This window comes from Ursus americanus, chromosome 2 (assembly GCF_024610735.1).
Source record: "Ursus americanus isolate L20-20 chromosome 2, mUrsAme1.1.p, whole genome shotgun sequence".
Classification (NCBI taxonomy): domain Eukaryota; kingdom Metazoa; phylum Chordata; class Mammalia; order Carnivora; family Ursidae; genus Ursus; species Ursus americanus.
Genome location: NC_142128.1, coordinates 22,144,379 through 22,170,548, shown reverse-complemented (window position 1 = coordinate 22,170,548; position 26,170 = coordinate 22,144,379). Strand labels below are relative to the sequence as shown.

The 26,170-nt window shown below is 49.6% G+C and overlaps 1 protein-coding gene across 1 annotated transcript; it reads left to right on the top strand.

Annotated features, from left to right (window-relative positions):
• SCNN1G (sodium channel epithelial 1 subunit gamma) lies at positions 1 to 25,573 on the top strand. The gene is made up of 13 exons (XM_045776450.2): positions 1 to 104; positions 3,631 to 3,968; positions 5,703 to 6,012; positions 7,649 to 7,839; positions 8,801 to 8,904; positions 12,067 to 12,230; positions 19,469 to 19,567; positions 21,204 to 21,321; positions 22,063 to 22,141; positions 22,225 to 22,282; positions 22,474 to 22,535; positions 23,681 to 23,756; positions 24,041 to 25,573. Exons 2-13 carry the CDS (start codon positions 3,652 to 3,654, stop codon positions 24,401 to 24,403), a joined length of 1,941 nt encoding a protein of 646 aa, XP_045632406.1. The 5' UTR covers positions 1 to 104; positions 3,631 to 3,651; the 3' UTR covers positions 24,404 to 25,573.
• Positions 25,574 to 26,170: the final 597 nt, after the last annotated feature.

Below are 26,170 nucleotides of genomic sequence, written 5' to 3'. Positions count from 1 at the left end.
CCGAGGCTGCGGCGGCTGCGGGATGCTCTCGCTGTACGCGGAGCCGAACAGATCGCAGACGGATCGCGCGCACGAGAGCCTCAGACTCTTCGAAACTGAGCGAGGTGAGCCTAGAGTAAGGTCGGGTGGCACGAGTCTGGGTCTTTCAGGCACCGGAGCGGCCGCGGGGCCGGGTGGCTTCTCGGACACGATCCGCGCGGTCGGCGGCGGAGCTGGCATCAGCCCGGGGCTGCTTCCCGGTGGCTGGGATGCTGGGACACCTTCCCAGGTCAATCCCGGTCCAGCCAGCTCTCTGGCGTCGCCCACGCCATGGCCCGGGACACGGAGTTGGGGCGATAGGCATTTCTGGGCTACTCAGGAACAAGGTCCGAGACTCCCGGGATCTGGGGCCGCGCCTTGCCTTGTCTAGCCGCCCAGCCCCCTGTTCAGCCCCCTTTCTTGGCCTTGGTTAGACTCGACCGCGATTGTTGCCTTTACCTTCTGGAATGTTTTCTCTGGGGTGACTGTGGTTGCAGAGAGAAGCAAACACTTGAATCGGGTTGGATTCTCTCCCGCGGCTTCAGCAGGCTGACTTCTGCCGCAGCACAGCGTGCGGTTGCTCTGTGCGGGGTGTGCAGGGGGCCCGGAGTCGCCGGGTAGGAGCTCGGGTCCCGCGCCCAGAGCCTGAGGCTTAGGGTCCCTTCCTGGGGCCTGGGAGATAGGCGAGGTCGGGGGTGAGCCAGCGGGACGCAATAGAGAATCGCGGTCAGGAGCAGTCCTGGAATTTGAAGGAAAAAAAATCCTTTGAATCTTGCTATCTGTGTGGCTTAGGGCAAGTTATCTAATCACTCTGCACCTCAGTTTCCAGCCTCTGTGAAATGGGCACAGTACTAGTACTTCATACAATTATGAGCATTAAATAGGTACTGTGTGAAAAGAGCTGCATAGGTGGGCTGGAAGTACCAAGGGAACAATAAATAATAGCCTCTATTCTTGCTGTTGCTATTGTTGTCATTACTATTACTACTGGAGGAGCAGCACAGCTAGTAGTTGAGAGTGGACTCCTGAGTTCAAATCCCAGCTCAGCCACTTTCTAGTGTGACCTTGGACAAACCACTTAACTTCTCAGGGTCTCCATTTCATTTGTATAATGGGGGAATAAGGATGCCTACCTCAGAAATCGATGGTGGAAATGAACTGAGTTAATAGCTGTAAAGTACTTTAAAGAGTGAGTGTTTGGTGTCAGCTACCACTTCTTCCAAAAGGCATCATGTTTAATCAAGCAGCACAACCTAATAGTAACCACAACCTTGCTTTGCTTTGAAGTTGAAACACTGTTTGTGTGAACATTTATCTGTTTTGTGATGAGCAAGATGGGTTCCCTTCTTTCACTTGTAGCTTCACTGACCTGGGTGGCTGACCCACTGGGTTCAAGGTCAGTCCTGGAGAAGGACCTGATGGGTCAGAGGGACCCCAGGGGTTGTCTTCAGTGAGGAGAGTTAGAGACAGGAGAGCCCAGAATCTGTGATTCTAAACGTTGCCAGAGAAGAAATCCTCCCTTGGGTTGCAGTTTTATTTGACAGGAAATTGAACCTGGACCCAGGTTTTCATTTTTTATTTTTTAAAAGATTTTATTTATTTATTTGAGAGAGAGAGCACAAATGGGGGGAGGGACAGAGGGACAAGCAGACTCCCTGCTGAGCACGGAGCCCAAGGTGGGGCTCGATCCCAGGACCCCAAGAACACGACCTGAGCCAACGTCAGATGTTTAACCAACTGAGCCACCCAGGCGCCCCTGGACCCAGGTTTTTAAAACAAACAAACAAACAAACAAACTTGTTAACTTTTTTGCTTTTAGATTGTAGAGAGAGAAGAGGTGGGGATGAGAAATATTTTCAATGATAAAATAATGTACATTCCTCTTGCCAAGAGGCTAACAGCGTAATTTTGAGGGCCCAGAGGGTTTTCTCCGTCCCAGTAAGGTCATATGTGTCTGGGAGGGGGCGCTGTTTGTGAGAGGTGGCTGCCTCTGGACATCTCCCTTGCCCCCCTTCTCCCCCAGCACTTATTTCCTTTACATCATAAACCTGAAACCCACTAGCACCATAAACTTGAAAGCCTCCCAACTTTGCCCCAGTTCCCAAATTTGGACAATATCCCATGGGGTCAGGGTGGAGAAAATATAACTCCTGAAGTCCAGATTCCTACCCGAAGAACGTGATGGGGCAAACTAAAGTCCTTGTCCCAGACATAGGCCCTCTGGGGGCATGGGGACCACCCTGTATATCCTACTCCAAATTAAGGTATACCCTCCTTTGCCTCTGTCACCAATGGTAGGCATAGGAGGAAGAGTTTCCATATACCTCCCCTCCCCCTTTACCAGTACTCACAACTGTTGGGAGGTGGTTACATTGACTATCCAAGTCTGGAAATTAAACAGCTCAGGATCCCCTTTTTCCCTCTTCCTTGGGGAGGGGGCAGCACCCAGCACAACACCAGGCCCCGTGATATATCATGGTGGAGAAGGCTGCACGGTTCTAATCCAGTTCCTCCCCGTGCTAGCAGTGTGGTCTTGCACAAACTACTCTATGTCTCTGGACTTCTTGAAACACAGAATATGTAGATTATATGTGTATATATATAGAGAGAGACTATATATTTATGAGACTAATGAGAGTTTATATATTATAACCATGAGACGACTCTCCCTGTGTATAGACAATATATATAATATACAATACACGCATATTAGTTCATTTCAAAAAAGAAAGTTGTTCCAGGTTGTAAAGTTTCTGTAACTGAAATGCATCGTGTACGTTGATGAATGTGGTAATTTGCTTTCCAACACTTTCCCCCAAACAAAGCTGTTATTGAATCAAAGCGTATTCCCCTAATTAGTGATATCTTAGAATCAAGGAAATATGGCACAATGCCTGGCAAATATTAAGTGGCCAAGAGTTGTGGGCTATTGTTTAGAAGTTGCTCTAGAAACACCTAATGCTTGACTGTAAAGAGATGGAGTTAAACAGAAATGAAACAGAAACTCTACTTGCAGGGAAAGCAGAGGGGGGAAAGTCTGGAAAACGCAGCTGGGAGCGGACCGAACAGGATCTCAGTTGGCTGCCAAGCAATTCTCTTAGCAGGCCGTATCTGTCGGAAGAGAAGTGTAGGGCACTTGCTCGGGGAGACACTGAGCTAGGCATGGGGGGTTTAAGAGAGATAGGAATGCTGCCCTCGAGGGGGCAGGTTGAGGGAAGTGCAAAGGGGCGGGTGGCCATGCTCTAAATAGGGCAGAGTGTGATAAAAGTGGTGTGGAGGGCTCCTGCTCCAGGCACCCAGGGGAAAGGCTCTTCAAACCTGTCCAGTGATTCATGGGTTAAACCCCACCCAGCCCCCACGCAGGGCTGGGCCTGGGGCCCGCAAGAGGAGGCCACCCTTTGGCAGCTACTGTGACCAAAAAACCAAATTCCCTGGAAAAGGGGCCGGGACCTCAGAATGCAGACTTGTCCAGACCCCAGAGGGAAAAAGGAAGGTGGCCTCTGAGGGCACATGGACTGGCGTTTCCCAGAGTCTGGCCTCCAGGGACCGGCCAGCCCGGCGGGGAGGAGGGAGCTGTGAGCTCACCTGCTTTTCTTCTCCACCCCTGCCCAGTGTCCACGTCCCAGCCTCGCCATGGCTCCTGGAGAGAAGATCAAAGCCAAAATCAAGAAGAATCTGCCGGTGAGGGGGCCCCAGGCGCCTACAATCAAAGAGCTGATGCGGTGGTACTGCCTGAACACCAACACCCACGGCTGCCGCCGCATCGTCGTGTCCCGTGGCCGCCTGCGCCGCCTGCTCTGGATTCTGTTCACGCTCACCGCCGTGGCCCTGATCTTCTGGCAGTGTGCGCTCCTCGTGGCCTCCTTCTACACCGTCTCTGTCTCCATCAAAGTCCACTTCCAGAAGCTGGATTTTCCTGCTGTCACCATCTGCAACATCAACCCTTACAAGTAAGAGGCAGGAGCAGGGCTACGGGGTGGGGGCCGCAGCCCCTCTCCAAGGTGCCACGGGCCAGCCCACAGACATGCTTTTTAGAAATCTGAATTCGTTGCCAACCTTGGTAAACTCCCTCTCCCAGGTCCTAAATCTGTACCAAGTTTTCTGTCTATCAGCTGCTCCTGAGGATGGGCTAGTTCAAGATGTGCAGGAGGGGGAGGGCGTAGGGGTCAGTTTCACTTGGAGGTTGGGCCTGGAATGGGCTAGCCCCCCCCCCCCGGCACCTGCACATGAGCACACCCACACACCCCCCCACACCCCCCCCACACACAGCCCAGCTTAGCCATTTCCCCTGAGCCCTGTAAGCTTACACCTCACTCTCCCCAAAATGTGAGCTGGAGGCTGACTCAGAAGTGACACCCAGGTGACTTCCGGAAGCATCTCAGCTGCCCCAAACCCTCATCTGAGTGAACCCTGCCCCACTAATTGAGATCACCGGGCTCTGGGCAGGATCAACCCTTGGTCCTGCTCTATTGTCTGCCACGGGGCCTGTTCTAAATGGGTCACTGGAGTCCTGCTCAGGATTATTGAAAACTGATCTGTGAGGCTGGTCAGAATCTGGCAGAATTTGTCTGAGCAGGTGTGGGTGTGGAGAGAAGGGGGAGCAGGGGAGGAAGAGTATCAAAGGAAACCAACTGGTCAAAATCAAAATCAAGTCTAAGACTCATTCTCCACCCCAGAGTCTTTTTGTCCCTCCCTCCCTCTCTTCCATCCATCGCTTATTCCATAATCAGATAAGTTGTCATGCAGTGTGTGAGAGTCTGGGGCGTAGAACTGAACAACCCAACAGTCTTTGTCCTAGTGGAGCTGAGTTGTGGTGGAGGAGTGAAATATTAACAAATGTTAATTCCACTAATAAAATTAATAGTGAATGTTTACACACACACACACACACACACACACAAGATAAACTCATGGAATCTCTGCAGCAATCCCATTTCACAGGTGAGAAAACCGAGGCACCAAAAGGCTAAAATGACTTGTCCAAGGTCACAAATCCAGAACCAGCATGGGGAACTGGACCCCAGGTAGTTTGGCCCTGGAATTTATACACTCAGTCACCATTCTGTGCCGCCTAGTCACGGAGCAAGGGACAGAGAGAGGAGAGAGGGGGGCAGTTAGGACGGAGACCAGAACTACTTGCATTATGAGAATTTAAAGATGGTGTTGTGCTTCATGTGGTTACGTTTTGTATCATTCTTCTGTGTTCTTGGGGGCTGTCAAGGTGACGGTTCTACCTCTTCCCTCCCAGCACTGATTCAAGGGGAATCCGAGGGCAGGGCCAAGTGAGCTTGGTGGAGACGGAGCCTGTCCCCTGGACAGACTTCTAGTTAGCAGGTATTGTCTGCACTGTAATTGTCCTCACCGGGGCTGGTTTATGGGAGGCACCTGATAGTCACCACTCCAGAAATGCTGGTTGGGGCAAACTCACCAACACACCCCGAGAGCAAGCAGATGGTAGTGGCAGAAATGAAGCCATGAGAAGTCACGCAAGGGTCACCGTTTACTTAAGCCAACAGTCACTTTGGATGGGGCAAATCGTAAAAGGCTTGGTCTCCTTGGCCAAGGAAGCAGGGTAGAAGTGGGCCCAGGGCTGACATCCACTGATGGAAAGCAGAGGGGAGAAGTGCCAGCACTCTGTCAAAGGGGCTTCCCCTTTCCCTGACTCCTCCTTCCCACCTTGGCAGGTACAGTGTGGTGCGGGACCTTCTAGCTGACTTGGAACAGGAGACCAGAGTGGCTCTGAAGACCCTGTATGGCTTTCCGGATAATACGTCTCGAAAACGCCGAGAGGCAGAGTCCTGGAATTCGGCTTGGGAGGGCACACGGCCCAAATTCCTCAAACTGGTCCCACTGATGGCTTTCAGTCAGGATGAGACCGGCGAGGTCAGGGACTTCCTCACAGGGCGGAAGCGGAAATTCAGTGGGCGCATCATTCACAAGGCGTCGGATGCCATGGATGTGCACGCGTCTAAGGAGGTGGTGGGATTCCAACTGGTGAGATGCACGTCCTCACAGCTGGGGGGCATGAGGTGGGCCGGAGGGGGTGGGTCCAGGGAGGTTTCTTCTTTGCCACCGTCCCCATGGTCCTGCCCAAAGAAATACACCCAGTTAAGGGTGAATTTTCTGCAAGCAACTAAAACGGACTCAGGCCATTTTTTTTTAAGATTTTATTTATTTATTTATTTGACAGAGACAGCCAGCGAGAGAGGGGACACAAGCAGGGGGAGTGGGAGAGGAAGAAGCAGGCTCCCAGAGGAGCAGGGAGCCTGATGCGGGGCTCGATCCCAGGACCCTGATTCAGGCAATATTAAGAGGAAAAAAAAATGTCTTACAAAGGGACCAGTAGTTCATGGAGGCCTCTCAAAAGACAGAAATTAGGGAGGATCCAGGGATCTAGGTGGCAAGAAATGGTGGAGTCATCTCACGTATGGCTGCTGTATTAAATAAACTTCAACTATTTTTAGGCTTTTTGCTAATCCATCCATAAAGACGATTCAAATCCTATCTTGGGACTATCTGATTGACCAAGTTTGGGTCACCTAATGGCTAACAGAGGGCGAGGCATCATGGTGGACAGCCTCATCAGACTGTACCAACAGGGGAAAGGACACTCCACCAAAGCAAAATTAGGGTGCAGACCCCCGAAGGAATAAAATAGATAATAAGCAGCAGAAATACCCGACATTCCCTGCAGTACGTGCCTTTGTGAGGTGCCGTAACCTGACCTTCTAGCTCTCCTTCTTGGTCCCGTGTGAGGGGCTCTGAACAGACAGCCATTCACCAAAATCGAATTCCATTAGTGTCCTGGGCAAAGTCAATCAATCACCCTACTTCTCTGTGCCCCAGACACCTCTGTAGGATGAGACACCTCTTCTATACCTAATGCCTGGCTTGCCAATTGTGAGACCTCAGAACACCAGCTACAAATCCAGAAAAAAAAAAATGGCCCTTTCTCTTATTCACTGAGACTTTTCAAAGTCTTCCCGGGTATTTTCATGAGATAGCCGCTCCGTAACCCTTGAGAGCAAAATCAGCCCTTCAATGTCTGTCCATTTGAAAGTTTCTAAACTCTGTGTGATTGAACATCTGAAACATACTACAGTCTCCCTATAAGGCTCTCATTATTATACATTTTAAATGCTGGTCCTCCCAACTGCTCTCTGAGGTTGGGAAGGGTGGCATTTTAGCCAACATTTGGTGGGTGAAATAATGGAGCTGTAACACCTTGCCCAAGATCCTGCAGAGAAATCATGCCGGAGTCTGGGCAAGCGTCCAGATTTCTAGACTGCTGCATGAATAGGAAATGGCTAGAGGTGTGTGGGAAGTCAGTAGCAATAATCAACCATAGCCTGGATATCTGGAGATGCTAAAGAAACTGGTTTTTCTTCTTATCCGGTAAACAGCCACAGGGAGTCATTCAGGGGGACTGTTCTCCTCTCAGCCCCTTCTTGGTCCTTGAGGCTGATCTCTCTGAGCCCCTGGAAGTAAGAGGAAGCCCATCCTTGCTTCAGGTGTCCCTCCTGTTCCCCCGGAGTGTCTGGTCTAGATGCCAGTTCGTCATCCTCACTGTCCTTCTGAAGGCCGGTGCTGGTGCCGATGGCTTCAGCCTCCTGTCTCCTCTTATTCGCAGTGTTCAAATGACACATCCCACTGTGCCCTCTACACCTTCAGCTCGGGGGTCAATGCCATCCAGGAGTGGTACCAGCTGCACTACATGAACATCATGGCCCAGGTCCCTCTGGAGAAGAAGATCAACATGAGCTACTCCGCAGAGGAGCTGCTGGTTACTTGCCTCTTTGACGGGGTGTCCTGCGATGCCAGGTCAGGACAGGAGTCTGCTCTCTTAGCTCTGAGCCCCTTGCCTGCACCTGCAGCTCAGCTTGGCAGGGCTTGGGAGGGAAAGGTGCTCTTCTCACTGACGCCGCCTTTTGGAAAAAAGCTTACATGGGAGCTAGGCTCGAGAGTCAGTGAGGAAGATAGAGATGGTGTGGAGTCTAAATAGCCTTGAACTCATTAAGTTACTCATAAAAACAGAGCGGTTGATGGTGTATGTATAACCTTGGACCCCACCATCGTGCACACCGATAATTCAGAACCGCCAGCCTAGCACAGAGGAAGAGACGAAGGAAGGAAGGTAAGGTGGGAAAGAGAAAAGAAGAAAGACCTATGTACAGATGGGTGAGCTCTCTTTCTGCCTTTAAGTTAACACTCAGACCCCTGGTGGTGACTGAGCAGTGATGGGACATTCTAGAGTGTTCCTGCCTAACCAAAAGGCTTACTTCATTCTTTTTAAACACTAAGCCTTTCTATATGTAAGTAGATATATTGGTCCTGAGGAAGCGGAGTGATTGGAATCATGTCTGCTTGAGGGTTGGGTTCTAAAGTCAGTGTAAGGATGCGTGTGATGTGGTTCCTTCTCTGGGGACCATTTTCTGGTGTTGGAATGGAAAAAATGTCAAGTGTTGGCTGAGCAATTCACAAGTAGAGGAATTTGGGGGCAGGCATATGGCACAAGGAGTGCCACGTCGGGATGGAGGCAGAGATGAAAGGGTTGAGAGGGGGAGCAAAGCAGAGAATAGTCCTACATCATGCATGTGTCAGCCTGGGCGAGCAGCTTTGTTTGTGGCTTATCAGACGAAAGGTAGAGGAAGTAAGTCATATCTATTATCCATTGTCCATAAAAGAGAGTGGGCCCCCTAAGCACAGCCCATCCAGTCTTCAGCTCAGATGCATGAGCAGAGTTCCCACCAGAGCTCCTCCTGACCCGTATTCTTCCTCATAGAAACTTCACGCTTTTCCACCATCCAATGTATGGGAATTGCTACACATTCAACAACCGAAAGAACGAGACCATCCTCAGCACGTCCATGGGGGGAAGCGAATATGGTAAGGAAATCCGCACCAACAGTGAGCATGTTGGAAGCAGGACAGTTGGGGTGCTGAGACTTCCAGAAATGCAGGACCTCTCCATCTGGCCAGAAACCAGGGACACCATTTCCCCTTTCGGTGCAGCATTTACATCATCCGTGCTGGCTCCTTCTTTTTCGGTGTCTGTTTTCCTTTCTGTGACGTCTCCTCTTCACTTTTGAGAGAGAGAGAGCGCAACGGTGACATCACTGGGGTTTCTTGTTCTGGAAAACCACTCTGGTTTGAGCTTGTAGCTGGAATGAGTAACACCGGGCAGGCAGCTTTCAGACGGACTTGAACCCAGATATGCGGAACAGGAGATTAGGGAGGCAAACATACCTTTATCTTGGTTGAGATAACGCATTCTGGAGCCAAAACCCGGCTCTGCTGCTCACCGTGTGACCCCGTGCAAAGTGGGAATCATAATAATATGTGTGCTCTAAGGTTACTGAGAGGACTTAGTGTACGTACAGTGTTTCGAGTAAGTCCTGGCACACACTGGATCAGTCTGCATAACAAAGTATCACAGACCGAGCAGCCAGAAAAACAGACATTTACGTTCTCTTAGTTCTTTTTTTTTTTTTTAAAGATTTTATTTATTTATTCGACAGAGATAGAGACAGCCAGCGAGAGAGGGAACACAAGCAGGGGGAGTGGGAGAGGAAGAAGCAGGCTCATAGCAGAGGAGCCTGATGTGGGGCTCGATCCCAGAACGCCGGGATCACGCCCTGAGCCGAAGGCAGGCGCTTAACCGATGTGCCACCCAGGCGCCCCATGTTCTCTCAGTTCTTGAGGCGAGGGGCCCAGGGTCAAGATGCTGGTGAATTTGGTTTCTGGTGAGACCTTTCTTCCTGGCTTGCAGGTGGCTGCCTTCCTGCTGTGTCCTCACCTGGCCTTTCCTCTGTGACAGGCAGAGAGAGAGAGCACGCGAGCGAGACAGCAAGCGCTGTTATTGCCTCCTGTTCTCATAAGGACACCAGTCCTATGGGATCAGGGCTCGCCTTATGACTTCATTTAACCTTAATTACCTCTCTAAAGGCTCTACCTCCAATACTGTCGCATTACGGGGTAGGATTTCAACATACAAATTTAGAGGGAGGGGAACACAATTCAGTCCTCAACACACATGAAACACACAATAAATGCTGGTTGTGGTTGCATTCCTACTGTTAGTAGCAATTCCACTACTATCCAGCACCAATAATACCGATACGACCTCCAACCCTACTACTACCACTGCTCTACTACTGTGACCTTTGTAGGGCAGGCAGGAACAGATGGGCCTGACTTACCCACAAAAGGAATTTGTGCAAAGTCCTGAGCACATTGAACAAGATTTGATATACAGATATGTTCCCACAAGGAAAGGCAAGTTCTTGTCGTAGAGGAAAACAGCATGTTGGACACCTAGCCTTTGCTACTGTGTGGTCTGTATTCTCACCAAGTCTGCAAGAAACCATAAATCAGGGCACGTTCTTTGGTGGGAAGAAGTAGTCTGGGACCTGGGAGCTAAGAGTTGCAGAGTCCTGGCTTTGCTACCTATGTGCTGTGTGACCTTGAGCAAATCACTTGCCTGCTCTGGGCTTCAGTTCCTTTACTTGCAAATGGAAGAAGTCAGAATGAACTCTCAAAGTTTTCTTTTTTCCTTTTTTTTTCTTTTTTTAAAAGATTTTGTTTATTCATTTGAGAGAGAGAGAGCACAAGCAGGGGGAGCGGCAGAGGGAGAGGGAGAAGCAGGCTCCCCACTGAGCAGGGAGCCCCATTCAGGGCTCTATCCCAGGACCCCGGGATCGTGACCTGAGTCAAAGGCAGTCGCTTAACCAACTGAGCCACCCAGGCGCCCCCGAACTCTCGAAGTTTTGTTCCTTCAATCCATAGAGGCCCTGCTCATTTGCTCAGCCATTCGCCAAACATTTATTGAGTACCTGCGGTATGCCAGGTCCTCTTCCAGGTGTCAGAGACCCTGCGGTAAACAGATGCCATCTCTGCTTCAAGGGAGCTTGAACTACAGTGGGGAGAGGCAGATAACAAATGAATGAACAAACTTATAGACATTTTCTGCTTATAAATCCTAATGAGGGCTATGAGGAAAATCAAGTAGTGAAAGAGAAGGGGGTGCTGGGGTCAGGATGGGGGTTTTATTTCAAATAAGGAGGCATCTGTGGGAACAGTTAGTTAGGGGTGAAAAGACCCACAGAACAGCATTCAGGGCACTAACAAGTACAAAAACACGGAGAAGGAAATGAATTCGATGTGCTCTGGAAACAGAAAGCAGTCCTGTGTGTCCGGAGCTTCTTGAGGGAGCAGGCAGGGGGACGAGGAGGGAAACGGAGGCAGGGCTGCATCGCTGCAGGTGTGACAGCCACGGTCAGGTTTACGGATTTTATTCCATGGAGTTCCCATGTATCCAATGAGATGCCACTGAAGGGCTTCAGGCAAGGGAGAGACCTGCTCTGATTTCCAATTTTATTTTCAAATTTTTATAAAGATTTATTTGTCTGAGAGAGAGAGGCAGAGAAGCAGAGGAGCCGAGGGGCAGAGGGAGAGAGAGAGTCTTAAGCAGACTCCACGCTGAGTGCAGAGCCCAACACTGGGCTCGATCTCCTGACCCTGAGATCACAACTGGAGCCAAAACCAAGAGTCGGATGCTCAACTGACTGGGCCACCCAGGTGCCCCTGACTTCCAGTTTTCAAAGTCTCTCTGGCTGCTGGGCGCAGAATACCCTGCAAGGGTAGGAGCTGGAGTATGGAGAGAAGTTAGACCAGTGATCAGATATCCCATTGGTGCTTTTCTATAAGGGTTTAAGCAACCACAGCACTGCAAGTCCCTTTGGATGCTCTGTAGAACGCCCATCTCAAAGGACCATGTAGAGATGGATGTCTCAGGCAGGGTAGCAGTTCCTTTACTGCTCAGCAGAACTGTGGCAGTGATGCTGTTTTGGGGGACACAGCAGTGAGCAAGTCGGGCACCATCCCTCACCCCCTCTCCTCCACGAAGCTTCTAGTCTAGCCCTGCCCACCTTTTACTTGTTGGAAATGCCTGAGTCTTGGTTTGGAGCCTCCCAGAGCACCAGGAGAGGTAGGCTTACACCAGGGAATGCTTAACGGGCCTTTGACCACAGTAGCCTTTTCTCTTCCCAGGGCTGCAGGTCATCTTGTACATAAACGAAGAGGAGTACAACCCTTTCCTGGTGTCCTCCAGCGGGGCCAAGGTGATTGTCCATCGGCAGGATGAATACCCCTTCATCGAGGACGTGGGAACAGAGATCGAGCCTGCCATGGCCACCTCCATAGGGATGCACCTGGTAAGAGAATGTTCTGATTTCTCTAGGGGTGGCAAGGAGAACAGATTTTCCCCCCAAGGATAACCAATAAGATGCAGCTTATGGAAAAGTGTGTTCGTTTCAAAAGGAAGCATAGTCCTGGATTTGCTAACAGTTACTGCAGTGGTCAGTCCAGCAGTTCTACTAAAGGCTGTCTTTGTATCTTCTGTATGGATGAACGAGGACACAGGATGCCATTTTGGGGAAGAACTGAAGGAACCTTGCTTGTTGTAAAGACAGACACTAGCATTTATGGAAACTGTATGAGGAGCAAAGCGTCAGACATTAACTGTAGTTGTCACTAATATAAATACAGCAGATTAACACCTTTCTTTCTGGGCCACCTAAATGTCGATGAGGCATGTAAACCACTCCTTAATGGCTAATGGGAAGTCACTGGGCCATCGGAGCTCTATTTACACAATCATACTTCCATCAATTTCACTTCATTCATCAAAAACCTCCTTCTCCCTCAACTCTTTGACCTTCTCTGATCTCACCGGGTGCTCAAAACACTCCTACCTGTCACCAGAAGCACATCCGGGCTGCAGACTCCAAGCCCTGAGTCAACTATGCCCAACAGAGGCAGAAGGGCAAGGCGAGGGGCGTGCCCCAGACATTCCACTACTTATGCAATCTTCTTGTTTGCAGGACTGAGGTCTTTTTATGCCAGGAACTCTCCACCTTTCGTCTTCATTCCTTGCAAATCTGTCCTCAAGAGCAGTGGTTTTCAAACCTGACTGATCATTGGACTCAGATCCACTGTCAGAATCTCTGAGAGATGAGCCCAAGATCTTTGTTTTTACCAAACTCTGGTGATTATCCCAAGAGGCAGAAAACCCAGGAACCTCAGCTTTAGAAAGCTGAGTAGTTCAACATGAGAGGAGAAGCAAAGTGTGTCTTCCTAAGCAAAAGTAAGGCTAGAATGACATCAGCTTTAGTACAGCTATAAGCGATGGCCTCATATTGGGTTATAAAGTGATATAGTGAGCATTGGGCTTGTATATCCATCCATTACTTATCCATTCAACAAGCATTTCCTGAGCGTCTTTATGTGCTGGACACTGGGACCGTATCAGAGCATAAGACACGGTCGCTGTCCTGTTGGAGCTTAGAGTCTGGCAGAGAGGATCAATGACAAACAAAAAATTGCACAAATGATTAATTATAATCATCATCAGTGCTACCAAGGAGAAATGCAGGATGGATGAGAACCTATCAGGGGATGGCTGACCTAGGGCTTTTTTTAATGGGGTGAAATGGGGAGTTCAAGGAGTGCTTTCCTAAGGAAGCAATATTTAAGCTGAGACAGCCGAGATGATGAACTGAGTACATGGTGACATTCCAGAGGAAATCTGTGGCTTCCGTGCCCACATCAGATGGGCAACTCTGGACAAGAGAAACAATCAAGATGGTTGCCTGGAACCTGGGTACGCTGGGGAGGCATGTTCCAATGTGGGAAGTTTGTTTCAACATGAGAAGTGTTGTGTACCAACTTGGACTGTGTGAATATAGATTGTTCCTCCCCCCACAAATAATTTTGAGCCCCAAGCTATGAAACCGTGGCTTGGAAAGACTTTAGGGTACCACTTAAGGATCTGGGTCATTGATTCTTCTATTCACCAGGACTGCAAAGCTCCCAAATCGGAATAGGGAACATTTTCACTCAACATTGCCCATATGCAGTTTTATCTGCACCCTGAATAAGGACTTGGGATTTGCAGTACATCCTATCCTTTAAGAAATTTTTATTATCTATCCTTCTGCCCTATCCTTCCCTTCCACCCCTCACAGTGTCTGCAGGCTTGGAGGAGGGGATCAAAAGCTTGGAGAAGTGCAAGAACTAAGGAATTTTGCCCTCTGATTTCCTTCTCTGAGCTTAGGAATACCCACCGTTTTGTTAAGCAGATGTTTTCTTTAACAGTGGTGGGTAAACAAAGACATGGGTGGGTTTTCTGCTATACCTAATTTGAGATGTATAAAACCAAAGTGACAGAGCAGGGTCAGTCAGCTCTCTTTCTGATTTATGACCATTTGGAACAACAAAAAGTAATCTTAGGGATTATTAAGAGGTCAACATGGGGTTACCAAGAATAAGTCCAAACAAACTAGACTTCCTTCCTTTCTTATTTTTTTGTTTACTTATTTTTCTTGATAGGCACGTAAAGCTGGTAGACTCAGTTGGTTAAAAAATTTTCCTTCATTCAGTGAGGGATTGTGTGTCCAAAGCACCAGATGTTCAGAGATGAATACAACAGCACACCTACCTTTAAAGATCTTATCTTTAAGACCACACAGCTTCGTGATACAGTTCCCAGCTCCATGGGAACAGAGACATTCTGTCTTGTTACCAGGCTCAGTTCTTAGAACATAGTAGATGCTCAATAAATAATGTTGGATGGCTAGATGGCTGTATGGATGGATGTACAGATGTTTGGGAACAACTGTTGGTGAAGGCTTCCTAGCTGATAGATTCTTGAAGGGCAAGTGTCAGGCAAAGAGTTTCAGGAAGGGCTAGTCCAAACAAAGGGCAAAGCAATTACAAAGGGGTCACAGGAAGGATTTTAAGCTGAGTAGTGAAACTTTCTGAGAAATGTCTTTGGCGAAGTGTAGTCAAGATAAAGTAATTAAGATAAAGTAATCAAGATACTGGAGACAGTGTACTTAAAGCAATTCCAGGAAGAAAGAATGGGGCCCTTAGCTGAGGCAATGGCTGTAGGGATGAGTGTAAGTGAATGGATTTGAGAGGTACTATTGCACGGAAGCAGCAGGGCTTGACAACCAAGGTCAGTGAGGAAAGACCTTGCTATAAGGGAAGTTAGACTGATATTTAGGTTTTGGCTTGGGCAGTGGGGTGGATGGAGGTCCCAGGCTCAGAATTAGGGAATGCAAGAAGAGGGATAAGTTTGTGGGGGAGGATGATCACTTCGGTTAGGAACATACCCAAGTTGTTGTGCCTTTGGGGAATCATGGGGAAAATGTCCAGAGATGCTATGAACCTGGAGCTCAGGAGAAAAATGGAGGTGGGGGTTGGGGTGGGCATCTAGCATAATTCTAGACTTGGAAATAAATGCCATCACCTAAGACCTGAGACAGAATGCAAATGTGTAAGGGCTGAGCAGAGAGAAAATGGAGAAATAGAGGCAGAGAATGAGGAGCAGCACCCAGAAAGAATTGGTGTCAGATAAATCAAAGAAGAGAGTTTCAAGGAAGGTATGGACCAAAGTGCCAAATGCAGATGAGAGGTCAGTCAAGAGAAAGGGCAAAAGGTGCTCTCTGGGTTTGACAACCAAGAGATCACCGGTGGTTTTTGGCAGAGCAGTTTTCCACAGAAGGAGTGGAATAGAAACCTAAGTACAATGAGCTGGATCATGAATGGGAGATGAGGAAGTGGTAGTGTGGAACCAGGTCTTGGAGAGAGGGGAGACTTCACTGTCATTGCAAACCCTACTGTGCATTTTTATCTTAAAACACATGCACACCTCTTTTCACAAGCATATGCATGACAGGGATTAAGTGCCCAGCTTTGCAATTTGGTTGTGTAATCTCAATGTCTCAGTTACCTCATCTGTGAAATGGGGATGCTGATAATAATGTGCCTTTATAGGCTGATGAGAATTCAGTGAGTTGATTCATGTGAAGCATGTAGAACAGTGCTTCCAAAAATATTGGCTGTTACTGTACTTTTATTTCTAAGAGAAGAGATGTGAAGGAAAGGAAAAAATAGGTTTGAAGCTAAAAGAGAGGTTAGCAAAGTTTTTCTTGTCCTTGGTGACACTTTCCTCCTTTATGAGACGTTGATCTCTTCTATATATATAGAAAGAGTACTAGTTATTTGCCATATGTGTTGTAAATATCTTTTCCGGTTTGTGCTTTCCTTTTAGTTTTCTTTATGCTACTGTTTCACTTGCAAACACTTCAAATGTTTACAGAGTCAAAATATTTTTCTTCTTTAGTCATCATGCTTATTGAAGATTTTCCTTCCTTGAGATCAGATATTGAGCTACCTTCAAGTTATTTTATTATTTCAATTAATACTTTAACTCACTAGAATGTTTTCTCTGCAGAATGTGAAGTAGAGATAGATTTCACTACTTCCTCTAAAGAGTCAGCACTAGTCCTAACTTCATATATTAATTCTTTTTCTTTTCTCCATACACAAATAAATTTTATAATATTTATAAATTTTTATAATATTTTATTATATTTATAAATATTTATAAATATTCTAGTATAATTTTATATATTACAATATAAAAACAGAACAGAAGCAAAAAGAGAGTTAAACCACCCGTAATTCCATCTAGGGCATCATGCTTCCACCTGGGCTTTTCCCTGGCACAGTTTATACCTTTAAAGAGGTGAGCAGAGGGGCACCTGGGTAGCCCAGTGAGTCAAAGCATCTGACTTTTGCCCAGGTCATGATCTCAGGGTTCTGGGATCAACCCTGCCTCAGGCTCCCCACTGAGCAGGGGGTCTGCTTGTCCCTCTGCCACCCCACCCCCCGCTCCCCTCGCCCCCTTATGTTCTCTTTCTTTCTCTCTCAAATAAATAAATGAAATCTAAGAAGCTGAGGATTCCTGTGCAAATGCTGGCCTCCCCCAAGATTCTAAGAAGGAAGCCGATAAGATCTGGTTTGATAAAAATGGGCCCTGTTGCCCACACATATACTCACATAGACTTAATCACGCCTACATATACCCATGCATGCATGCACACACATGCATGCACACACACACCTCACACACACACATGTATGCACTGACATGCATGTGTGCTCACACATATATACACAAAACTTGCATCCATTCGCATACACATATACCCGCTCTCATTTTTGTGTCCCTAGGGGTCAGGAACAGACCAGCAGTTCTGAAAAACTGATGGTGGAAGGGAGAGAGAAAGGGAGGGAGAGAAAAAGAGAGCAAGCCAGAGAGGGAGCACTAGAGTACCTGCCCCATCTGCCCTACCTCCCCACCCCCAACCCCCCACCCCACCCTAGTCTCATTGCTTTAGGAAGCGACCTGAATAACCCAGGGGCTCTGAGTTCAATCAGCGTTGTTACGGAGGACTGGGCCATTGAGGACTCAGAAGCATAAAAGTCAAAAGATGATTTATCACCATGTGTCTTCTGGAAGTGGCCCGTGGGTTGGTCCTCAAAGTAGAAGGAGGTCCAGCCACCTTTGCCAGCTGCACAGGCTTATCCAAGTAGACGGACCCTGTCACCTAGATGCTGGGATCTTGTACTCCCCCCTGCCCAACACACCCCAGGCAGGCTGGGCCTGTAGCTGCCACACGCTGGGCTCTGTGGACAGCTCAGCAGGACCCACGGGCTTGAAGGAACATCTGCCCAGGGAGCCTGCAGCCTCGGGGAAGCTGAGAGGCTGGTGCTGAGGTGAAGTGCCTTCCAGGGAAGCCACTGTCGGCATCTTTGTGCCCCAGTGCCCAGCCAGCCCTGGCATGTTCTAAAGACTCTAAATCTGTTAGCTACCCAGCTATCGGAGGAATGAAGTAAGTCTGTTTATTTTGTGCTGACACAGAAAGATGCTCACTCTTCACTGTCAGTGAGAAGGGGAGATGGCGGGGCAAAGGGAATGTGTGAGTATGTATTTGCCCGTCCGCTTGTCTGTCTGTCTGTATATCTGAGATCAGATCTGCTCCTCTCCTAAGAAACAGAGGAGCCCACGTGGTTATTTCCCCTTTGCCTCTGTTGTTTAAATGTTTTAAAATGGGCATTGTTAATTGCCCTTGAGGTTCCTGCAGGTTAATTGAGGGCGACTAATGGTCAGCAGATGGATTACAATACAAATAGAAGGAGATTACAGCTACTTGAGATGTCTACATTTTCCACCTAGGTCAAACTCCTTGAGTCCACCCGCCCCCACTCCCCCCCCCATTATCTTTCTGTCTGTCTGTCCACTCTTCAACGGAAAAAAAGACTTTCTTCCGCCCCGCAAATCTGCCATCAATTTCCCCTTTTCTCCCACTCTCAGAAAACAAAACAAAACAAAAACAAAAAAACAAGGAACCGGGCTATAAGCTGGTCACAGTTTATATTCAATTATCATTGCCCCTGGGAGACATTCTTCTTCTTCTTCTTTTTTAAATCTGCTTGTCTGGATTGTTTATTTGCAGTGACAAATATTAAGCTAGAGCCACTTACTAAACCACAATAAAACATCATTTCATAAGGTTTTTGAACTGTGAGTTACGATTCTCTCATCGCCTCTGATCAGCGTATCATTCTACTCTATTGGGCATTCCTTGGCCCTCTCTAAGAAAGTCAATTTTTCCAAGTCAGCTTCTGGGATCAGAAGACAAGAGGGTAGGAGGGGCGCCTGGGTGGCACAGCGGTTAAGCGTCTGCCTTCCGCTCAGGGTGTGATCCCGGCGTTCTGGGATCGAGCCCCACATCAGGCTCCTCCGCTAGGAGCCTGCTTCTTCCTCTCCCACTCCCCCTGCTTGTGTTCCCTCTCTCGCTGGCTGTCTCTATCTCTGTCGAATAAATAAACAAAATCTTAAAAAAAAAAAAAAAAGAAGACAAGAGGGTAGGAAAAGGCTCCTTCCCTGGGAGGAGAATCCCACCAAGCACACAGACACTGCTGGTCTTTTTTCCCCACCTGCGCCCTCCCAGTGGCTTCTCCGATGACGTACTACCATTTCAAAATCCAAATCCAGATTTCTCAGTGTGGTATAGGAGGCTTGGCCTCGGCCTCCCTCTCTGGCTTCATCTTTCTCGTGCTGCCTTTCCAGCCAGCCTGGTCCTACCCCACATCAGCCTTTGCTGCTGCTTCTGCCTTACCCCCTTCCTCCACTTCTTAGCAAATCCAGCTCTTTCTTGCCATTCCTTGTTGAGCCAAAATGTCCCTTTCCCAAAGGCATCTTCCTCAATCACTCTTGGAAAGACTGCGCCCCTCCCCCCCAAGTCCTCAGTCCCTCTTCCCAGTTTCACTGATCACTAGCCATAATTATCCAATTATCTTGGGCATTTATTTGCCTTTTGGCCATCTATCTAACCCCACTGGAAAGTAAGCTCCACGAGAGCAGGGAGCTTGTCTCTATTGATCATTGTTGAGTCCACAGTGCCTAGAATAGCACCAGCCACCTAGTAGGTGCTCAAGAAATATTTGTTGAATGAATGACTTAATGCTCAGCTCCCAGCGGTGGTCCCGTCTGGGTCCTGGGGCGGGGTAGGGCTGAACGGTGCTGCTGTGATTACAGACGGAGTCCTTCAAGCTGAGCGAGCCCTACAGCCAGTGCACAGAGGACGGGAGCGACGTGCCGATCAGTAATATCTACAACGCTGCATATTCCCTCCAGGTATGGGCGGGAGGGGGCACTCAGCCCTGGGTTGTGGCCCGGACACAGGAGACAGTTATCTATAGGCTGGGGTGTGTCTGGGACCAGGAACTCCGGTGATAATTCCTGGGGTTCATCCAAAGACCTCAAGAACAAACAACACCAGCTGGTTCCAGTCTTCTTCAATCCGTCTGTAACCAGAGCTGAATTGATTGATTGAGGTTTGCTTGGAACACAATGTACAGCCGAGACAGGCCAGCTTCCTAAATAGGCCTTGGCAAGTGAGGGACAGGAGAGAAGCAGTCTGGGGGAGGCGCTGGCTGAGGTATGGGAGCCCGGCCTCTGGGCCCCCTCATGCCCCTTGCTCACTGATGTCCTTGGGCAAGTGATGTCATCCTCAGCAATCACAGGGGGAGGTAGGTTTGGATCAGGGGCTGCTAACTGGCAGCCCCCAGGCCTCTTGCAGGCTGCACACCTAGTTTTTTTCTGGCCAGAATGGGGTCTAAAAGTCAGGGAATTTCATAAGAAAACCCAGATTTCAAGCTTCTCTTGAAAAATAAGATCTGGCAACCTCGGGCCCAAAGCCCTGCAGTGTAAAGAGCAGGTGGAATTGCCCTGTTCAAGGAGGCATGTGTTCTCATTCCCCAGAGTCCCCACCAGCCCCTAGCGTATTACCTCTATCACTGCCCCCCGAAAGCATTTGAATTGGCAACCCTTGAGTGCGATCATCCGTTATGCCTTCTCTTCCATTCTGGGAGACTGCAATTCCCCTCCTCCCGAGATGCTCAGAGTTCATGAAAATCCTCCCAGTAGAATAAAAAAGAGCAGGTGTTTCTACACACTGCGTCGTCTAGCTTACGTTGGAGCTGAGCTGAGAGGTGGTAGGGCCGCTAAGTGAAAAGAGACTGTTAGTCGAAGAATGTCTACTTACAATAGAGATACAATCGAACTGACTTCAAGACCAGAAGAAAAGAAAAGGTCATCTTCGTGGAAAGACACTCATGAATAGTATTTAGTGAGAGGCTACCATGGACACACACCTTACCTATAACAATTCATTTCCTGCTCACAACAACCTCATGAAGGAGGTCCTGGTATACTTATTTCAAACGGTGAAGAAACCAAGCGCATCAGAGAAGTTAAGGAACTTACCTGAGGTCACACAGCTGGAGCGTGGCAAACCTGGGATTTGTACTGGAGTCGCCTGCCTTCAGAGCCCTTGCCATGAGCTCGTATGCTATAAGATTTGTGGCTATGGTGGTAACTGACGGTCCCCAAGGATCCAGTGTGGAGGAACTGGACCTGAGAACAGAAAAGTTGGGAACTATGTTTCTCTCTGTTTCTTGGCATCTGCTCCAGTGTCCCCCCCCACCCATGTCAGCAGTCACGTGGTTGAGAAAGGACAGCCCCAGGTCCAGTCCCAGCTCAGCCTGTTCTCCACCTCTCAGTTAATCTGAATTCTCAATCACTTTTCTACCTCGGTGCCTTTGGCGCCAGGGCCACTCCTGGCCCAGTCCGCTGTGCCACGAGGGGCACGTTTATGCGGTCCGCCAAAGCTGTGGGGAGCCGGCCCCCTGGATGCAGTCTGTGGAGGGAGGGAGCTCTCTGGCATCCACGCGCAAGGAGGTTAAGGGAACCCCTGGGTTTCATCTTTCAGATCTGCCTTCACTCGTGCTTCCAGACAAAGATGGTGGAGAAATGTGGGTGTGCCCAGTATAACCAGCCTCTGCCTCCAGCAGCCAACTACTGCAACTATCAGCAGCACCCCAACTGGAGTGAGTGAGACCCGCCCCAGCAGTGGGGTCAGCCCAGCCCCACCACCAGCCTGTGCTAGGGCCTTTTGCAGGAGGGAGGTGTCGGTAGAGAGAGGTGAAGCAGTTTTACTCCTGTCCTCAAGCCTGGCTTGAATTACACTTTCTTTTTTTTTTTTTTAAAGATTTTATTTATTTATTTGACAGAGATAGAGACAGCCAGCGAGAGAGGGAACACAAGCAGGGGGAGTGGGAGAGGAAGAAGCAGGCTCATAGTGGAGGAGCCTGATGTGGGGCTCGATCCCATAACGCCGGGATCACGCCCTGAGCCGAAGGCAGACGCTTAACAACTGCGCCACCCAGGCGCCCTTCCACTTTCTAAGGACCAAATGCTGAACCCCACCCTGTGCTGAGAAGCTGACCACCTCTCTCAGCTGCAGGAGGCAGGAGCCACGGGTGGTACCCTTTCACAGAACAGATAACTGAGGCTCAGAACAGAGAAGCAACTTGTCCAGGGTCGCATAGCCAGGGCGTAACAGAGCTAGACTCAAAGCCAGTGCTGCTGACCCCCCAACGTACGTCCTTAACCTCCATGGTATTCCGTCTCTCAACATGACAGAGCAGCGTTTGTTTCCAGAGAACCAGTGTTTGTAGAAAAGGGGAGGAGAAATCATTACAAGGAGACTCTGGGGGCCCCATGGCTGACCCCCCCCGGAAGAGCACTGTGGCCCCAAAGCTCACGCTGCCCTCTGCCTTGTCCCCCAGTGTACTGCTATTATGAGCTGCACCAGGCCTTTGTCCGGGAGGAGCTGGGCTGCCAGGCAGTGTGCCGGGAAGCCTGCAGGTGAGTGGGCCTGGCGGGACGGAGCACACAGGGCCGGGCTGGGCTGGGCCACCCGCACTCACTCTGTGCCCTTCCCCCCTTAGCTTTAAGGAGTGGACACTGACCACCAGTCTGGCACAGTGGCCATCTGTGGTTTCCGAGGTAAGTTACCCTGCCCCGTCTTTCCCCTCACATCTTCGGCCCGGAGCCTGATGTCCCACATGGGTCCTCTGACCTCGGGGGAGATGCACAGGGGAGGCCAGGGCGGGGGGGCAGAGGCTAAAAGGGAGGCACACGGGCTGGGCCTGGGCTCTCTAGGTATCCCCAGGTCATTCCTTCTTTCTCCAACACAGAAATGGTTGCTGCCCATTCTCACATGGGACCAAGGCCAGCAAATAAAGAAAAAACTCAACAAGTAAGCAGACCCCTGCCTTGTTTCCTCTGCCTCCGCTGGCCCTGGGCCTCAGCCTCCTCGCCTGCTTCCTCACTGCCAAACCTTGTTGGTTCACTCTTTCCTTATTCAACAACTATTGAATCGAGCTCGTGTTGGGAGCCAGGCCCTGCACTAGGCCTGGGGCTCTCAAATGTTTTGACCATAACCCTCAGGATGAAAATGATTTTCCATTGAGATTATATATATATATATATATATATATATATATATATATATATATATATATATATATATATATATATAAATGAGATAAAAGTCTCATGTAACAGCACTTTCTTACGATGCACGAAGCACTCAGGCTGATCCTCAGACGCCGCAAGCCGGTTTAGCCAAAGCAACCGTTTACATTCATTCCAGTGATCACGGCACTACTATGAATGATTAGTGCCCCTATCAGTTGACAAAGAGTTTGAACATCTCCGTGGCTGTAATCTGGAATTTCCTACCCTGTTTTGCTTTGTCAAAGGTACTGGTCATGGCCTAGGCCATGATTTATCCAGGTCTGAATACTGGATCTGCCAATTATGAGCGTGCGTTCTTGAGCAAGTGACTTAACCAACCTGGGTCTTGGTTTCCACATCTGTAAAATGGGGACAATGAAAACATAGCTACCTAGGGTTGTTGTGAGCATCAAACGAGTGAGTTCACATAAGGCACTTGGAAGAGTGGGTGACAACACAGCAAGTGTCCAATAAATGCTGACTGTTAGTATGGTCATTATCACTTCTGCATACCCAGCCTACCTCGCTCGTGTACATTACCTGCGTGTGTCCTGTACATGTTTGAGATTGCAATCAAATAACCGCAATGTCAAGGTTTAATGAAGAACAGGGTGCTAGGGGAGTATAGCTGGGTGGACTGACTTAGTCTGGAGGGTGGGAAATGGTTTTGGAGGGAATGAATGGCCTGAACAACCAGGCCCAGGCTGGGGATGTGCTCTAGGGCACAAAAGGAGCCCCGGGGGTCAGGTTCTAGGACCCCTGGGGAGCTCTGGGCCTGGGCCATGCTGGGGGCTGGGCAGGAGGGAGACAATCACGCTGAAGATTGGTCATCTGGTAGAATGCAAAGGTGCCCAACTCACCTTCGCCCTGTTGGAATTTCTGCAGGACAGACTTGGCCAAACTCTTGATATTCTACAAAGACCTGAACCAGAGATCCATCATGGAGAGCCCTGCCAACAGCGTGAGTAGCTTCCTTCTGGGACCTGCCCAGGGTCTGTACATGTGCCTATCTGCCCAGCCTCAGGGAGCAAAGTCAGATGCTGGCAATCCAGTCTGAGCTGGTAGGGCCACCATAGGCCAACCAGGCCTGGAATCAGCGTAGGCAGAGGAAGAGGGGATAGGAAGCCCTCCAAACCCATTAGGGCTAGGACTTGCCAGGGGCTCCCTTGGGAATTGGAGGTCCCTGTGTGAGACCAACTTGGGAGGAGGGGCCTTCTTCACGGTGTGGCTTGACCTCCCTTGCAGATCGAGATGCTTCTATCCAACTTTGGTGGCCAGCTGGGCCTGTGGATGAGCTGCTCTGTCGTCTGTGTCATTGAGATCTTTGAGGTCTTCTTCATCGACTTCTTCTCTATCATCGCCCGCCGCCAGTGGCAGAAGGCCAAGGAGTGGTGGGCCCGGAGGCATGCTCCCCCTGGCCCTCAGGGCCAGGACAACCCGGGCCTCGATATAGACGATGACCTGCCCACTTTCACCTCCGCGTTGCGCCTGCCTCCAGCCCCAGGGACCCAGGTGCCTGGCACACCACCTCCCAGATACAATACCTTGCGTTTGGAGAGGGCTTTCTCCAGCCAGCTCACAGACACCCAGGTACCACCTGAGTCCTGAGGCAGGGAGGTGAAGAGAGACGTAGCTAGGAACCCCAGCCACGGTCTGAGAACTTAGACCTTGTCTCCTGCACATGGAGGGGACCCTTGGTACCCCCTCTGGGCTTTTCAGAGACATTGACTAAAAGTCGGCTTTGACCAACAACATGGGACTTGGGTGTGTGCAGGGGACCCATTGGACCCTGCCCAGCCACCCTCATAGCCGTCCAGGGTGAGAAAGATCCGGCCACCCAACCCCCGCCCCACATCTGCTCCAGAGAGAGATGGGGGCTGAGGAAATGGTGCCCGGCCGGCTGAAGGCCAGAAGGGAAGCCTGACAGAGCTTTCACCAGATCTTGAGAGAGAGAAAGACTCCTTCAAAGCCCCAAGCTGGAAGTTTCACCCACTCCTCCAGCCTGGGCTGGGGCCCAATGGTATGACGTGAGGGATCAAGGGCAGACAACCACTGCCTAGTGCCAAAGCCAGGAAGAAGCACCAGCCCTGGAGCTGGGGCTGTTTGTGAATAAACTGTTCTTAGTTTTTGACATTGGGGCAAGGTCTCTCCTCTGTGCCCTCAGGCAGGGAGCTGGCCTGAGGTCCTTGGAGCGTGTAGGGGGAGAGAATGCAATAAAGGGAGGTCTGGGGGTGTGACAGGAGGTCCTCAAGGCAGGGGTGGGGCCATGTTCTGGGCAGCTAAGCCAGTGCCCTGGGCCCCTTACCCAAGCACAGAAAGGCCCGTGAAAGGGCCTTGCTGGACACCCCTGTCCAGTTGTGGCCCAAGGCACAAAGGATCATCTGATAACTCACCTCAGCCTCTCTTCCTCCCAGGAGCACCCCTACTTCCCCCCCCAGCAAGCCAACCACCGCAGACAACCGTTTTTGGACTCACACTTTCCAACATGATAATACCTAACATGTGGGAAGCACACAGGAGGTGTTCAATGTTAGCTCAGCAACGGTGTGCTGGGTGCTGTTCTAAGCACTTACAGAGATGAGCGTTGGGGACAGCAAACTGCAACCCACAGGCCAGATCCTGGTTTTGCTCATGACCTAGGAATATTTTTTTATTGCACTTTTCTCAATGATTAAAAAGATCAGAAGATAACTCTTTTGTGACTCATGGAAATTATATAAGATTCCATCTTCAGTGTCCACAAATAAAGTTTTATTGGCACACAGCCATGACCATTCATTTACGTATTATCCGCACCTGTGTTTGTGCTACAACGGCCGCCATCCACGTAACTGCAACAGAGACCTTAAGTGCGCAAAGCCTAACATATGTACTCTCTGGCCCTTCACAGAGTAAAATCTTCCAATCCCTGGATTGGCACATTAAGCGAGTCTGTTTATCGCATTGTATGGATGAAGAAACCGAGGCACAGAAAGGCTAAGTTACTCACCCCAGGTGCCACGGCTAGGAAGTTGCAGGGCTGGGATTTGAACCCAGGCAGTCTGACCCCGGAGCCTGTGCACTTTATCACTCCATCACTTCGCATTCAAGCAGTGTCTGTGCCTTTTAAAGGTGAGGCTCAGGTCAGTTCAGATGGGAAGAGGGAAGGTTCAACATTTGGCGAGAGGGCAGAAGGAAGTCTTTCACCCACGGGTGCAGAGAGGCCTGCATTTCAGGCCTGCTTCCAGCACAAGGATGCTTGCTAGTAGAGGCAGAAGTTTTGGCAAAAGAGCAGGGGCTGTGGGTCCCTCCCTGGGCCCAGGGACACCTGTCTAACCTGACTCCAGGCCAATGGCTGCAACAGCCGTCTCTGCCCCATGCAGTGGTTCCACTGGA